We start from the raw sequence: 13,701 nt of genomic DNA, 5'->3' as shown, positions 1-13,701 counted from the left end.
TTGTCGTATTTTCTTCTCGCTTCATCTACACATGTACTCGTCAAATTAACAAGTCTCAGGCCGACCCGCCGGTCCCAGCCGCAGCCTCCTTAATTTCACCAAACAGACTATGGCCCAAGTCGGTCTCTCCAAACACCACATTGCTCTCATTCGCTCGAAAGCAGGCCAGCCATAACGGGACGGTCCATTTGACGAGTTGCCAGCAGCAAGGCAGACACCAGGCGCGGCTTGTCGAGGTCAAGAAAAGACTTCCCGGCAGCGGAAGAAGATTTGGTCTCACCGTCGACACGGGGTTAGTGACATCCAACTCAACTCTCACAAATGCTTCGTAAACACCCGATCTCCACGCGACCGGTTGGATAGAGAAATCCCGGCCACCCAGGCACTGTTGTAGCTCTTTGGTCAGGTCCAGAGGTGTAACTGTTCGCGACGACAACCATCGCACAAAGTACCAACGGCTGCATAAACGGCGCTGCCTCAACGGTGCGCAATCCGGGTGTTCACAGCAAGAGCAGGCTGCAGATTGCGCTTCGTGCGAAGGTGTGGTGGCGGCTTCCATGGTCAATGTGGCTCACCGACACTGTCGGCAAGGTTCGAAGGCAAAGCGAAGTTTGTTCTGGCACCTAAGCTGAACCAGAAACGGGCGTCGGCAAGCCAGGGAAAGAGTCTTCCATTTTCCATCGTGTTAGCAATGCATGTTCATACCATGCCTGAACTCTGGCGAGTTGCGTCTAGACCGATGCTCTGCAGGCCAACCGCAGCCTCGAAAGTAACTCACCTGACGGTATTTGCACAGCAACTGGCCTAGTCCAAGGAGTAGTGGAGGGTTGCCGAAGCCGCAGCGGGCTAAGTCGCGTTCCCGCGCCAGAGTCCCTAAAGGAAAATAGGCCTTTTACCAGCACAAGTCAGCCCCTGTGAATAGGGAAAACAATTGAGATCTGGTGCTCTGCAGCCTGACTCCCGTCACGTGTGTCCGATTCTCACTTCGGAGTATAAGTTTGCCACAGTGGCGAGTGGGTCGCTTGACAGTACTGGCGTTCCAAGCTCACTGGAGTTCTACAGACGTATGAGCAGGCGATTCTGTCACTGTCTCCTTTGCCCCTCGAATTACGCCCTATAGCGAAGCCTGAGATTTTCAGGAGTTCGCAACTGAGCCCATACCGTGGCATTGCTAAGCCGTGTTATGGTTGCCCCAGGCCTACAGAAGTGCAAAGCCGACGACGGAGCTAGGCCCTGGTAACCATGCTGAATGCTTCCAGGAAGAAAGACCGACCCTCGCCGCGTTGGTGACACAGTTATGCGCAGTAATGAACCAGTTCCATCCGCGTTCGCGAAAGGCCAGCGGCTACCAAAATACACGAAAGCAAGGAAGCGTTGGGCCTGGAGCTCAATTGAAGACGTGTACAGCGCTGGAAAGTAGGGGACATGCTTAGGCGCGCGATGCGCATTTGCGGCAGCCCAGGAACCAAGTGTAGATAAACACAGCCTCCCGGAGCATTTGCTCCGCCCCGGCCCCAGTCGTCGTCCGCCACAACTGCATGTTTCAGCAGATGTGATGAGGGGTTCAGCTCAGTCATTCTGGACCGATCTAGAATCGGATCATTCCCACCGAGGTAGCGAGGCCTCGCAGGTCTTGCAATGGTGCTCTCGTCCTGGTGTCGATGCTTATTGGTATGGTGCATTCCGTTTGGCGCAGCAACGCTTCAAGGTTATTTTTCTGCCATTCTATATTCGAATTGCTCCGAGTGAAAATCCTCATATTGTCCTGGCATTTCTTTAATGCTACGTTCAGACTAATACCATTCAGTGACGAACAACAAGCGCCGAAAATTACACCAAGTCACATGTTATCAGCAACTGACTTTCTCACAGCAGACTTGGCTACTATTCGGCGATTCGTCAGGTAAATATCTCCGGACTGAACGCTATTCTGTACACACTTCGGGGCTTGGATTTGCGAGCGAGGTTATTCCTGCGGCAGCAGCAAGACGCCATAAAAGCGACCCATACCTGTTGGAATACTGAACCGTTCAACGAAAGTCGAGGCCGAGCGAAGGTGCATCGCACCGGATGTATTAGCCTCCCAGCTACTCGGGGATTGACGCTCCTGACGTTGGATCATGTGTCTCCCGCGTTGCGGTCATCCGACAGAAAAGTGAGTCAAGATCGATGTTGAGACACGTACCCATCAATAGTTTCGGACAAGCAACTCTTGCTGGTCGCAAAAAACGGAGCCTGAGCTCCAGCATTGGCGGCGCTCATATATTCGCCTTCCGTCCATCTCTCCACAAGCCTTGAGCGCTAGTATTGCCATGATCAAGCTCCTGTCATTCCATTTATTGCAATGAGGATCACACGATCCACAAGATGGATATTTTGTTGAATGTTGCTGTGTTTTCTAGTGCCGCCAGGCGGTGCGCAACATACTCCCTCCACATGTCGGAGCAATGCCTTCATCCGTGACAGCATGAAATCAGGCCACCGGCCGCTGATGCGTCTGTACGTGACTCAGAGCCGTATACCAATGTAATGTCCTGAAACCGAGCCCTCCGTACTGCAAGTATATTATGGCTACGTTAATCTTGTCGGTCGTGTAGGCTGTCAATATCCGTGCCCACCGACGGTGATTATAGACTGTACAACTACTACCCGCAATGTCTGGAGGCTTACTGACTGACAATGCATATCGGGCTATAGCAGCAAAGTTTTGAAATGCTGCCGTCGGAACTCCGTTAAGGGCTCTCCATGGCTTGGTTCGTACCATATCGCACCGACATAGGCTGTCGTCACTCCCATCTATAGGAATCTGAAGACGGCGAAAGACACCAAAGCCACAGGAAGTAGAGGGTGGTTAAGCATTCAACCGTCTACGGCGCTTCAGCCTACGATACAGCCAAGCACTTGCTCTGTATATTATCAATATCAGCGCCAATTCTGCTACAGCCTTCAGCAGACCTCTATCACCGGTACCGGGAACAAAGTCGACTCCAAAACCTGGAATGGTCTTACCCCGTTCCTGCGTTCAACTTCCTTGGCATGTACCGCTACAGCCAATGCGCCGAAAGTGCGATAATTCAAAAACGGTGTTGCACCACCTGCGAGTCCATCCCAATCAATAAGGTCGTCGCTGAGTTCAACTTCGATGTCAGCACTCAGGCCATCGCTCTTCTCCATGTACGCCCCGGGAACCTCGGTTCCAGAAGCCCCATCCCCATCCCCCAACCACGCTCTTGGGGACTAAGTCGGAACATACATGTGCGGTAAACTATCGTTTCTTGGCCTCAAGGATTGACGAATTGTTCGGTCTTAACGCAATAGCAATGATACAACAAATTCTTGGGCTGTCTTCTCTGTCCATAGATAACCCGTTGAACGGCCCGAATGATCCTAGTTTGCGTCGAATGTTTGACTTTTACTTTGGGCGGCGTTACTCGAAGACGAGACGGGTTGGAATATACACTCCTGATTCAACAGTACACACTTGGCACACTTTCTATATGGGCCGTCCAAGTAACCGCTGCAGCGGATCTAGCGAAACCATGTCGTCAGTGATGTGCGCCAACGTGACTTAGCCTTGGGACCGACCTTTCGTTTTCGGCAGAAACGGCAGGCCATAGGGGTTCGCCGAGGCGCCGTCTTGCCTGTCGGTACTAGTTTACCTGGATAAGCAAGGGACTGGTATACGACTGACGCAGAGACGGGTCGAGAAGTGATGCTTGCGCCGTTTGGATGGATTCGAGTATCCGGCTCTGAATGATGCGATGGGGTCAATTGCCAGTGGAGATCGGAAGGCTGTACAACAGGTCCGTGGCAGCGGTTGTCGCTAACTTGCTGTGTGGAATATTCGGACATAGCGTATTGTGGGTCAGACAAACCGATCCGGCTCGGGTTCATGTAACGTGTAGAGAAGCACGGGTTAGCCGGTGACGGATTACAGCTGTCATCGACGGCAGCCGACGAGCTGTAGTAACCATCATGGCTATTATCATACCCATAGCGACGTCCCCCATGTTGTATTGCCGACAGTGGTGCTGGGGAGATCATTTCTGAGACGTTGTGCGTCACGAAGGCATAGTTTGAAGCTGCATTGATAGTTGTGGCTCGGTTTCCCCCGATGGAGATTTGCCACTGTTGGCTTCCTTCGTTGAAGGAGAATGTGGAGAAAATGGGCTGGCATAGCGGTTGATGCATGGTCCACGCGCAGTTCTGTTCCAGAGTGTCGTAGCGATATTTGCCGAAGCACGCTCTGTGGCCATTCGACGGAGTTTAACGGTTGACAACTTTCCTCCTCGCGTTCGATAATTCGATCGGCGCCCTTGTTGTCAATACGCAACATGGAACAAGCTGCTTCCGATTCGAACAGGATTTGTATGACGGCCTTGCGGTTCGAAGAGGTCAAATTGCAGGCTTCGTTTGAGGGTTTGTTGCCTTTGAGGCGAGAACATTCTAGGAGACCAGGAATGCGGCATCGATGTGCTGGAACGTGGAGTTGGTGGTGGTGGTCACACAGGCAATTTCATTGGCAGTCGTGTGTCTGTCATTTATTAAACGAAGCCAGAAATTGGTCCGTGCACGATATCATCATTAAACAAACAATTTCTTGAGTTCCTGCCGCTGCCTAACCTGCATTGTAGTTGGCAACGCAGCACGGACTATTCTCCTTGCTTTGTCTTTGCGCGCACCTTTCTGCGGTTGTCCTGTAGGGCATTGTTCGGGAGTGATTTCCATCTATGTTCTGCAATCGATGCTTCTTGCTGCGGCACTTCGTCCTTCGTCGATCTCGACCACTGAGCCAACCTCGGACTCCTCCAGTACGTATCTCTTGCCGCATTTGTTGCTGTAGTCAGTTCTGTGGTTGCTTGTCTCGCAACACAGCAGAGGTGACCACGATAGTCCGACCATCATAAGGCTGCTTACCCCAAGTGGCAGTCTCTGGGCGGCAGTTTGGGATGGCAGCTTCGGGGTGTCGCGGTCCGCGTGTCGCGTGTCTCCTGCATCTCGTTTAGGAGAGCGGCGCCGTGGTCTACACATTCGTAACGAGCCAGTCGAAGTTGAAGAAGAAGGGGGTGTTTCTTGCGCGCTGCCGTCCGTCCCTACGTCGCCGGCACGGTAAACGGAGTCTATACCGTCAAGTCCTGCGCATTGCCGTGCCACGTCTGTCAATTCCATCAGCTGCAGTCCCAATTAGATCTAATCAGGTTGTCGGACACGTCGCTTCCTGCATTGTTTCCCCGAGACTGAGGTAGCTCTATTATTCGCATGGCCAAGTCCACGGGATGACCAATTGGCTGCACAATGCATTGTGTCTGTTCTGAGTCTGTTCTGAGAACGAGAATGCAGGTTGCAGTATTGTTATTTACGCGAGAGAGACAAGGCTGCCGGAATATTGTATATGTGCCCAAATCACTGAACAGCGGACCAAGCCCCAACCCTGGCCTGTGTGCTGTCGCAATGGGCACAGTCATCTGACAGCCCATTCAGATATTGTACCCTCTGCTGACACCAGAACCGTGTCTGCCAACACAGGACGAGGGAAGCCAGAAATGGCTATATTGCCAGTATCGCGGGCACGCCCCGACTTTATCGGCCCATTTGGACCATCTCCTAGTCAGTTGGGCCGCGCGTTCCTGGGCCGTGGCAAAAAAAAGGGGCCAAACCAGCCGGAATCTGATCGACCGAAGGTAAACGGCACAAAAGGCTCTCACCAGCGCAATGCGCCAATAATGGCCCTTTGATGCCTTATTTTCGCCACCTTGGCACGGTACCCTAGCCCACACGGTCGCGCCCTCGCGGTGGAAACATACGAAGGCGGCTGTCGCCGCCTGGTCGTTCCCGAGTGTTCAACTACCACCTCTCGTCCAACACCAACATAGGCTGTCGCCGCGACACAAAACCATCGCGTGTGTCGCTCAGTAATCCGCCATACTGTATCAATGTTTCCGCAATATCTCGGGTGCAGTCACTGCCAGCCGCCTTGTACAACTTGTCAATTCGGTCGTGTCGCAGCGTTCGCCGCCAAGACTGGCAAGGCCTTGCGAACAAGTCCAAGCTTGACGAACTGTGGCTGATCTATTACTCGCGGGGTAAATTTCGCGATGTGATTGGCCTAGAAGAGGGAACAGCCCCGTTCCCGAATAGAACGCTTGAGAAGAGTCTGGTCTGTTCTGGTCTGCGCAAGGATAAATTACACTCTCAAAGTGGATCATGTGTCGGCCCACAAAGATGCCAGTTACGGCAAGCCTTTCAACACAACATTAAAATTGTCAGCCTACCATCAAACGCCGTTCTACGAGCTTCAAGGATGACGTCAGCGTTGCCTCGCGTTCAAGTTTTCACAGCAACCGGCCAACGCCGACTTAAACATCCTCACTCGTTCGAGATTCCCGTTGATCTAGAGGATCATGGCCATTCCTGTATCAAGCGCTTGGCGATAGACCCTCTGCCAGCCAGCCTTAATTGGATCTCAAATATGGATGATGAATTTGTGGAGGTGAATACCACCCGCGGCAAGCTGCTCATCTCACAAAGCCTGCTGCCATCCACACCCGAGGAGCTAGAAAGGATCTATCCGGAGCGCGTGGAAGCCCTCAATGATCGCCATGGCCACAGCATCCAATCGACGCGACGATACCGCGGCCTCGCCAACGATAGAGACACAGAGCCATGGCCAGTGGCGACTTCAGGCAGCATCCCGACCCAGTCGCAGACAAACGGATTGTTTCTGCTATCTGTCTCCAGCCCACAATGTGGTCTGGCTCCTCCTGCTGACTCGACGCACACAGACAAGCCGACAGCAAAATCCTTGAGGTAACACTCCAATCAGACATGAAGTGAAGTAACCCAACCAAGTAGTGGATCTGTGGCTAACTGAGCGCTTCATAGCGTCGTCGCTGTGAACTACCCACCCAACGACTTTGCCCCAAAACCTGCTGTGACTGAAGATCGGTGCGCCGTGTTGCCAGCCAAGTCAGTTGCTCCTCTACAAAGCGGCATATTGACGACGCGAAACCTCGCAGAGGACGGGGCGCAATCAGTTGCGTCCCCCGCCCCCGGCGGGCCGCAGCGGCCGCCGCTACTTCAACCCGTTCATGGCCTCGGAGATGACCGTACCGCCTCGGCTATGCCTTCACTTGCAGCGCTAGACGCACGTCTTCGCAACCAAAACCATGAGCGCTTGAGTGTTGTTAATGACAAGAATGAGCCATGTTAATAGACATCCTTCGACGGCAAGATCGCCCCGCCTGATTCGGCAGACCTTGTGGCCTTTACGCAACTGAGTCGAATAGCTGGCTATGCGTGGCTAGCGATGCTGAATGTCATTCTATTAGACTAGAAGTAGGCTGTTCAATTGCAATCAAATTCGCAATACGCACATCAGGAGGCTATGTTGCTCATTTACATCTTCTTCTGAGGCACGAAAGACGCGCAGCTAGACTTCAGCGCTAGCATGTGGCCTTTCGTTACGACATGTAAAGTCCCTAATTTGCGAGGGATTCGTATAATAAGCCTGTCTCCATCTCAGCATGCCCAATTGCGTTGCTTCGCGAAACGACCTCGTGTCTTGCCTCAACTAGTTTCTGCGGCTGACCTTGCAGGACGATTCTAGGAGTCTCTTGTCCAGAGAATACCTGGGGGACAAAGGTTTGGCATGAGCGACTTGGTTCAGATTAGGATCCGTGATGTGACGGAGTTGGAGAGGCGTCGAGTCATGGAGGCCCTTTTTCCTGTGATTTGCGGCGACGAACATCAGAACGTTGACTTTGCTGCGGAAACGCAGCGTACGTTAGCATCCAAGAAGATGGGCCTACCACTGGTGCATCTGGATCTTGATGACCTGGATGTTACTCTTGCACCCGTGAACAAATGGCAATCGGCCGGGGCTTGTTGGCAGAGGACTTGGTAACTTGCATGGACTTGTTTCCCGGGCACTGCAGACCGGTTTCCTTAACAGTGGCGTTTGACCCGAGCTTTTATGTACACGGCCGTGATCCCTTTGTCGCTGTTAACAGGATTGTGACTCATGAAGAGCTTAGCTGCTGCCCGGGTTTTTGTGCCAAAGGCTACCTCGCTTTACGGGACATAGGATAAGGGCTGAACAGGTTTAAGTGAAGGCTCTAGTAGCTACTTGTGCGGAATAGTTTCACCACCGACAGCTCATCTTCCCGTGCTGCGATGCCTCCATCCCGTGCCTAGGCATAGAGTCATGAGACGCGGCCGGAAGTCCCAATCGGCGGTGTATGCGCAGCCAATCAATCACCTGGCAGGGGCGGGTTATCTGCAGTCGCCGTTGCCGCGGCTCCTCCGAGGGCCGCAGGCTGTGCTCGACAGGAGTTCGAACGTTTCGTTTAGTTCGTCGCTCTTCACGCGGCGCGGGTCGGCCCGCAAGTGCGCCTCCACCACAACAGCTTGGTGACCCGATAGGTCCCGACAATGCGGCGCACGACGACACGATGATAGGGTCATACGAGAACGTATGGGGCCCCATGCAGCGCAGCAAGGCCAGGACAGTATTTGTGTGCATACAAAGACACGTGATTGCGCTTGGGGGCGTGAAGTCCGTCATATTATATCCGGAAACGAGATGAAGACGGACGGACAGAGTGTAGGTAGAACGAATAGGAGGCGCTTGTATCGACTTTACTTTACTGCTTGCAACCTACCATTTTTTTTTCGTTTTTTTTTTGTTTGTTGCCAGTGACCAGGGGCTCAATATCGCAAGGTCAGCAAGCCCGGTCCGCACTTACGCATACGGTCCACATATGCCCATGCGCAACAGTGAAGACGGCATTGGTATTCGTCGTCGTATGCGATCCATGGATACTCCAATAAAATCGCCTCCAGCTAATGCCACACCCTCGAAATAGCAGCCGTGTATTGCGCCGCGACACGCTCCAAAGGTCAATTGGAAAGCCAAGTTGCCAAAGTCTAAGCGCGATGCACGGACCGTAGTGACCCTATCTACATCGAGCCACTCGTTTACGTAGGACTTTACACTCTGCCCTTGCTGCCTACCATTGGAGGCGATAAGCTGTCACGCCTCAGATGTCTGCCCGAATTGTATCGGTATAGATGGCCAGTCTCAATTCCGGCATGGGAGGAAATGCAAGTGTCTTGAGAAGTTCGCCCCTCTTCCCACTTCTACTTCTTTGTTTCGTGACGCGTTTGATTCGCTAAGTTGGGTCAAGACCGGATTCAATGCAGGACCGGATTCAACGCAAGACAGGACACCATGGAATACCACGCGGTTCCTACCTTGAGCCGAGCACCGGAGTCGAAAGTGGCGCCGATACAGAACAGCTCCTCGCCGAAATGCCGAGCCCTAATCGGGGACCTTCTCCCGGTGCAAATATTGAATATCACGGGTTTTGCTGCTATTAAATGCCCATGCGAGGTCCAAAAATAGTTGTAGGCCACCTGGCGTGCCTTGAATGTCCATGACAACCGCGATTATGGCTCCTTTTCCTTGTCCCGGACTGTGATCCAATCAGCTCTTTCCATAGCGGCACTCATTTGTGCCTTGGTTGTAAAACACAGCCAATGCTCTAGCTGCTTCAGCGCTGCCAGAGCAGCGTCTATCTCCATATCATCACTGGTTCGGGTGTCGTGATCTTGTGTCGCTCCGTGTTGGTCGGGTTGCTCGCGAGGATGCCAGGCTCGTGCATCTGCATTTGCGGTGCCTTGCGAACTTCGGCCTTGCGACGAAACGAACTGTGGCTGGTCTGTGTCAATACGATCACTTACGTTCTTGCGTAAGTAACCCTGCTTACAGTGCTGCTGTCCAGCAACGAAATGCGGCGGCCTGACGAGTCCCGAGCTTCCATGCCTGGTAAGCCGAGTAACAGTATCAAATATCGTGATTTGCGTGACAAAACGGGAATTAAGTTGGCGATCGAATGCGATGGCTCCGTCATGCCAGGCCGGCTTGAGCCAGCGAGGCGGGGTCGCGACACTATCTTGGCAGGCTTATGAATGGTGCTGCACTTGTTTAAATATGCTGTGCTGCTTGCCGGCTATTGTGAGATGCAGAACGTGACCAACCGCTTGTGGCACTGACGACCACCTCCTGTGCTGGTCGTCCCGCGCGATTGAATTGCGGCCAAACTAACAACAAGCCAAGAATGCCCGATCCGCACCAACAAAGCTACGCGAAGCAATCGAGCAGGCAAACCCCGCTAGCCGCATAGCCCGTCGCTTGATTATGCGCGGGTCGAGATCTTGCCTGAGCCACTGCACGCGATCGCCAACTAAGCTTCAGATCCGGCTCTTCATTTTCACGAAAAGGTGAGAGGGATCCGATCTTGGAATCGAGGTATGCGCTACCGCAAAGTTCAATCCTGTTGCATGACTAACGTATCGCGCAAGATGGGTACCTCGAACGAGAACACAGAAAGGGCATACATTGCAGCATCGCGGAGGACGGACCGAAGCATCGAGGCTCGTCTTCAGTCCGCCCGTATGGCCAGCGAGATCCACAGGCAGCGTACTGGACGGCCATTTCTCATCACGGAAGAGATTGTAGCCAGTGATGGCATGTACGAGGAGATCGATACTCACAAACGGCCGCCTGTGCTGCTTGCTCCGGAGATGCAAACGGCTTCGATCGAATGTAATTCCACAGTGGAAGCATATCTTCAGCATCAACGAAGCATGTCAAGCTACGTGGCATGCTTGAGCGAGCAAGAACACTGGGGTACTATTGAGCGCCTTTTCGCAGAGTCCTTCCCCGATGCTACCGCACAGGCTCGTCGTGTTGCTCGGCAATTACAGCTGCCTAGTTCTGCCGACTCGGAAGACGATGTACGCCACTACTTCGATGACGCGATCGATATACAAGGAGGTGAACCGACGTCAACGCCAACTCACTTTGGCGGCGATGTTGAACATGATCTGCCGAGATCGTCTGGCGCCTCAGTGCCGGTAGATGAGCGCCGGCACGACCTGGGGCACGACCAGGACTTTCCGTTCACATCTGATTATCCGCCGGAGATGTGCATGATTCTGCAAGGAGATGAAGCTGGATTTGACGCTCGCTCTGCATTCTCAGAGGTGGATAGAGGCAAGTATTGCAATCCTGCCGAAGTCTTCCATGCAGATGGGAATTTGGGGGCTAGGGACGGCAATGAGCCACTGACCAACTCGAAGGAAGAGTGATTGCAGTCAATTTCCATTTATATCCTGGGGAGGTGGCGAGATGTCATGCAAGTAAATTAATTTAGAAAAAGCAATTGATATACACGCCGAACCGCGTTACGGACGACGTGTCGCTGACCCACCAAATTGGGCAATCATGCATTCCATCATTGCCTTCAGCCACACCATTACAAGTTTACAGCCAGCATCAAGCTCCCTTACTATGTGCTTCGTGAGGAACCACTACGGAAACCGGCCTAGGTAAACAGATCGGTGTTGGACACATGGCAAGTAGGCCTGATCCCGCCTCGGTCGAAGCATGGGGACCAGAGGCCGTGACACAACCCCACTGACGCAGTCTCCTGCGCGATCTTCTGGTACGTCGCCATCAAGCCTCCACCACACGTTGACGGAGGTTGACCATGCCACAAAATCCGCGCACAGGGGCGAACGCCATAGCTCAAGCACTTCCAGCGACTCATCAGAGCCTTGTCACTCTGCCAACGAACATCTCTCCGACGATCAAGCGACTCCACCGGAGCGAGACCCGAGCGCAGCCAACCTAACGTCCGCATCGTCGCAAGTCCCTGCCTCTCGCCGGCGAGATGCACAGCGTGACTCTGAAGTGCCCAGAGTACGCGGCCCACCTCGTGCACGCGCAGGGGAGAGGCGCAAGGAGGACAACGCCGGCGCTGCCGCTGTTACAGACCCTTCACATGCAGCCATTGCGATGTACGAAGAATGGCCACTCTCTGATGCAATCCTGAAGTGCGTCAATGATAACGGCACATTGACAGTCCCGGTGCAGTTCACGTGGGCCACTGCCTGTGGAGCACATGGCCACCATGTCCATCCAGACAACGAAAGAGGTAGCAAGAGCCATCGAACGTCAACAAGACCCAAAGGTAGGCTGATGCCCCGGCGAGCGACTAAGAACGCGCCAGACCTCAACATCTTAAACCGCGGCCTAGTCTGAAGACAGGACATAACAGTGGCATATACAAGACTGGACAACGTTCCCTCCCGGCTTGCTCTCTAGCTTGGTGCATTTGAAATGGCACGGTTTTACTACAAGCGCGGACGTTTCGGCAGTACGGGGTGAATACATTGCCAACAAGCTTCTCAAGCTGTCCTCGCTACGAAGCACGCCAACGAAGGAAGCGTAGCTAATGGGGCGGTTTTTATTAGCCGGTGTGAGCGAGGGGTAGTATGGCTGACAGTATGCGCTCGATCGGCATGCTAGGTAGTCTTCCACTCATTACCCCTTGCGTGGTGGAAAGGGAATTTAAACTATCTCCCGGACACCTAAACGAATTTCCCGCCATTGACCAACCCCGCCTTGCGGCCCCTGTGCCCCTGCCTGACCCTGTTCTCCAGGAGGACCTTGGATGCCAGGTGGCCCTTGAGGACCTGCAGGACCTTGCATTCCGGCAAGGCCAATGTCACCTTGACGTCCCGGTTCTCCTTGAGGACCCGCGGGGCCAGGTGGGCCACGAGACCCATCATGTCCCTGCCGGCCATCTCTACCATCCCGTCCATCGTTTCCGGGACGCCCATCCCGGCCATCGCGCCCATCTTGGCCCGTCCGTCCGTCCCGTCCATCTCGTCCAGGATCACCGGGTGGTCCTTGGTCTCCTCGTAGACCAGGGGCCCCGGGTTCGCCCCGGGGTCCAGGAGGGCCAGGCGGCCCTGCTCTACCGCGGCAACTGCGCTCAGCATCACGACAGGGTTTCCACCCTTCATTGCACTGCTGCTTTGCCTTGGTGCATCTCACACGCCGTTTGCAGCAGACACAGGCGATAGCGAGTCCCAGAAGGAACACACCAAGGAGAACGCCGACGAGTATGGCTACTTTATCATCGGTCATTTGACTAGACGCTGCACTGGCCTGCTGTGTTGGGACCGTCTCGGCAGTAGGAGTGGTTGCAACGTTCCCGTTGCTCGTACCCCCTAATAAGATGGTTCTGGTGTAAGTTTGCCAGCTTCTTGTCACCGTGAGAGTAACGAAGCGGGAATAGGAGGACGCCACGTCCCTTTTGGCGGACTTGTGCAATGGGGACTCTGAAAGGGCGGACCGTGCTCTGTTGACGGCCATTTCGACCCTGATTTTTTAGGAGGAGGTTGAATGCATAGTTGCCAACGACCGTGATGCGCGCAGTCGCGACTTATTGACCGGTAGGCGGAGGAATCTGTTCTCTGTTGCCGTGCCACAACAACACGTTTCCCCTCCTCAATCTTTCGTATCGAATCGTTCATTCATCCGAGCTGGCTTGCTAGCCACACAACTGGTCAACTTCTGCTGCATATGCATGCCGTTCGAACCAACAGCATAAAGCACCCCAACCAGACGCTGACACGACCTGCACATCTCGACGCGGGGTACGCACTATCGTGCAGACAAGCATGTCATTTAGCCAGGTGCATGTACAGCTTATGCCTCCCTGGCCGTCCCGTCGGCCATTCGGCCGTTCATGCAGCAAAATGGGGCCTCCGCCTGGAGTCCACCGAGCCCGAGTGTGTCTTAAGCGTACTGTACCGTCTTGGTTAGAGTGTGATTTGATCTGGTGATAG

At 53.8% G+C, this 13,701-nt stretch overlaps 1 protein-coding gene across 1 annotated transcript; it reads right to left on the bottom strand.

Moving 5' to 3' along the window:
- Positions 1-12,435: 12,435 nt before the first annotated feature.
- Positions 12,436-12,873, bottom strand: PLICBS_010108 (uncharacterized protein; the record flags this gene model as incomplete). The annotated part of the gene is made up of 1 exon (XM_065601807.1): positions 12,436-12,873. The coding sequence occupies one exon, from the start codon at positions 12,871-12,873 to the stop codon at positions 12,436-12,438; it is 438 nt and encodes a 145-aa protein (XP_065457879.1).
- Positions 12,874-13,701: the final 828 nt, after the last annotated feature.

The sequence above is a fragment of the Purpureocillium lilacinum genome, assembly GCF_023168085.1.
Source record: "Purpureocillium lilacinum CBS 284.36 DNA, scaffold_8, whole genome shotgun sequence".
Taxonomy (NCBI): domain Eukaryota; kingdom Fungi; phylum Ascomycota; class Sordariomycetes; order Hypocreales; family Ophiocordycipitaceae; genus Purpureocillium; species Purpureocillium lilacinum.
This window is presented reverse-complemented; position numbering and strand designations above follow the sequence as displayed.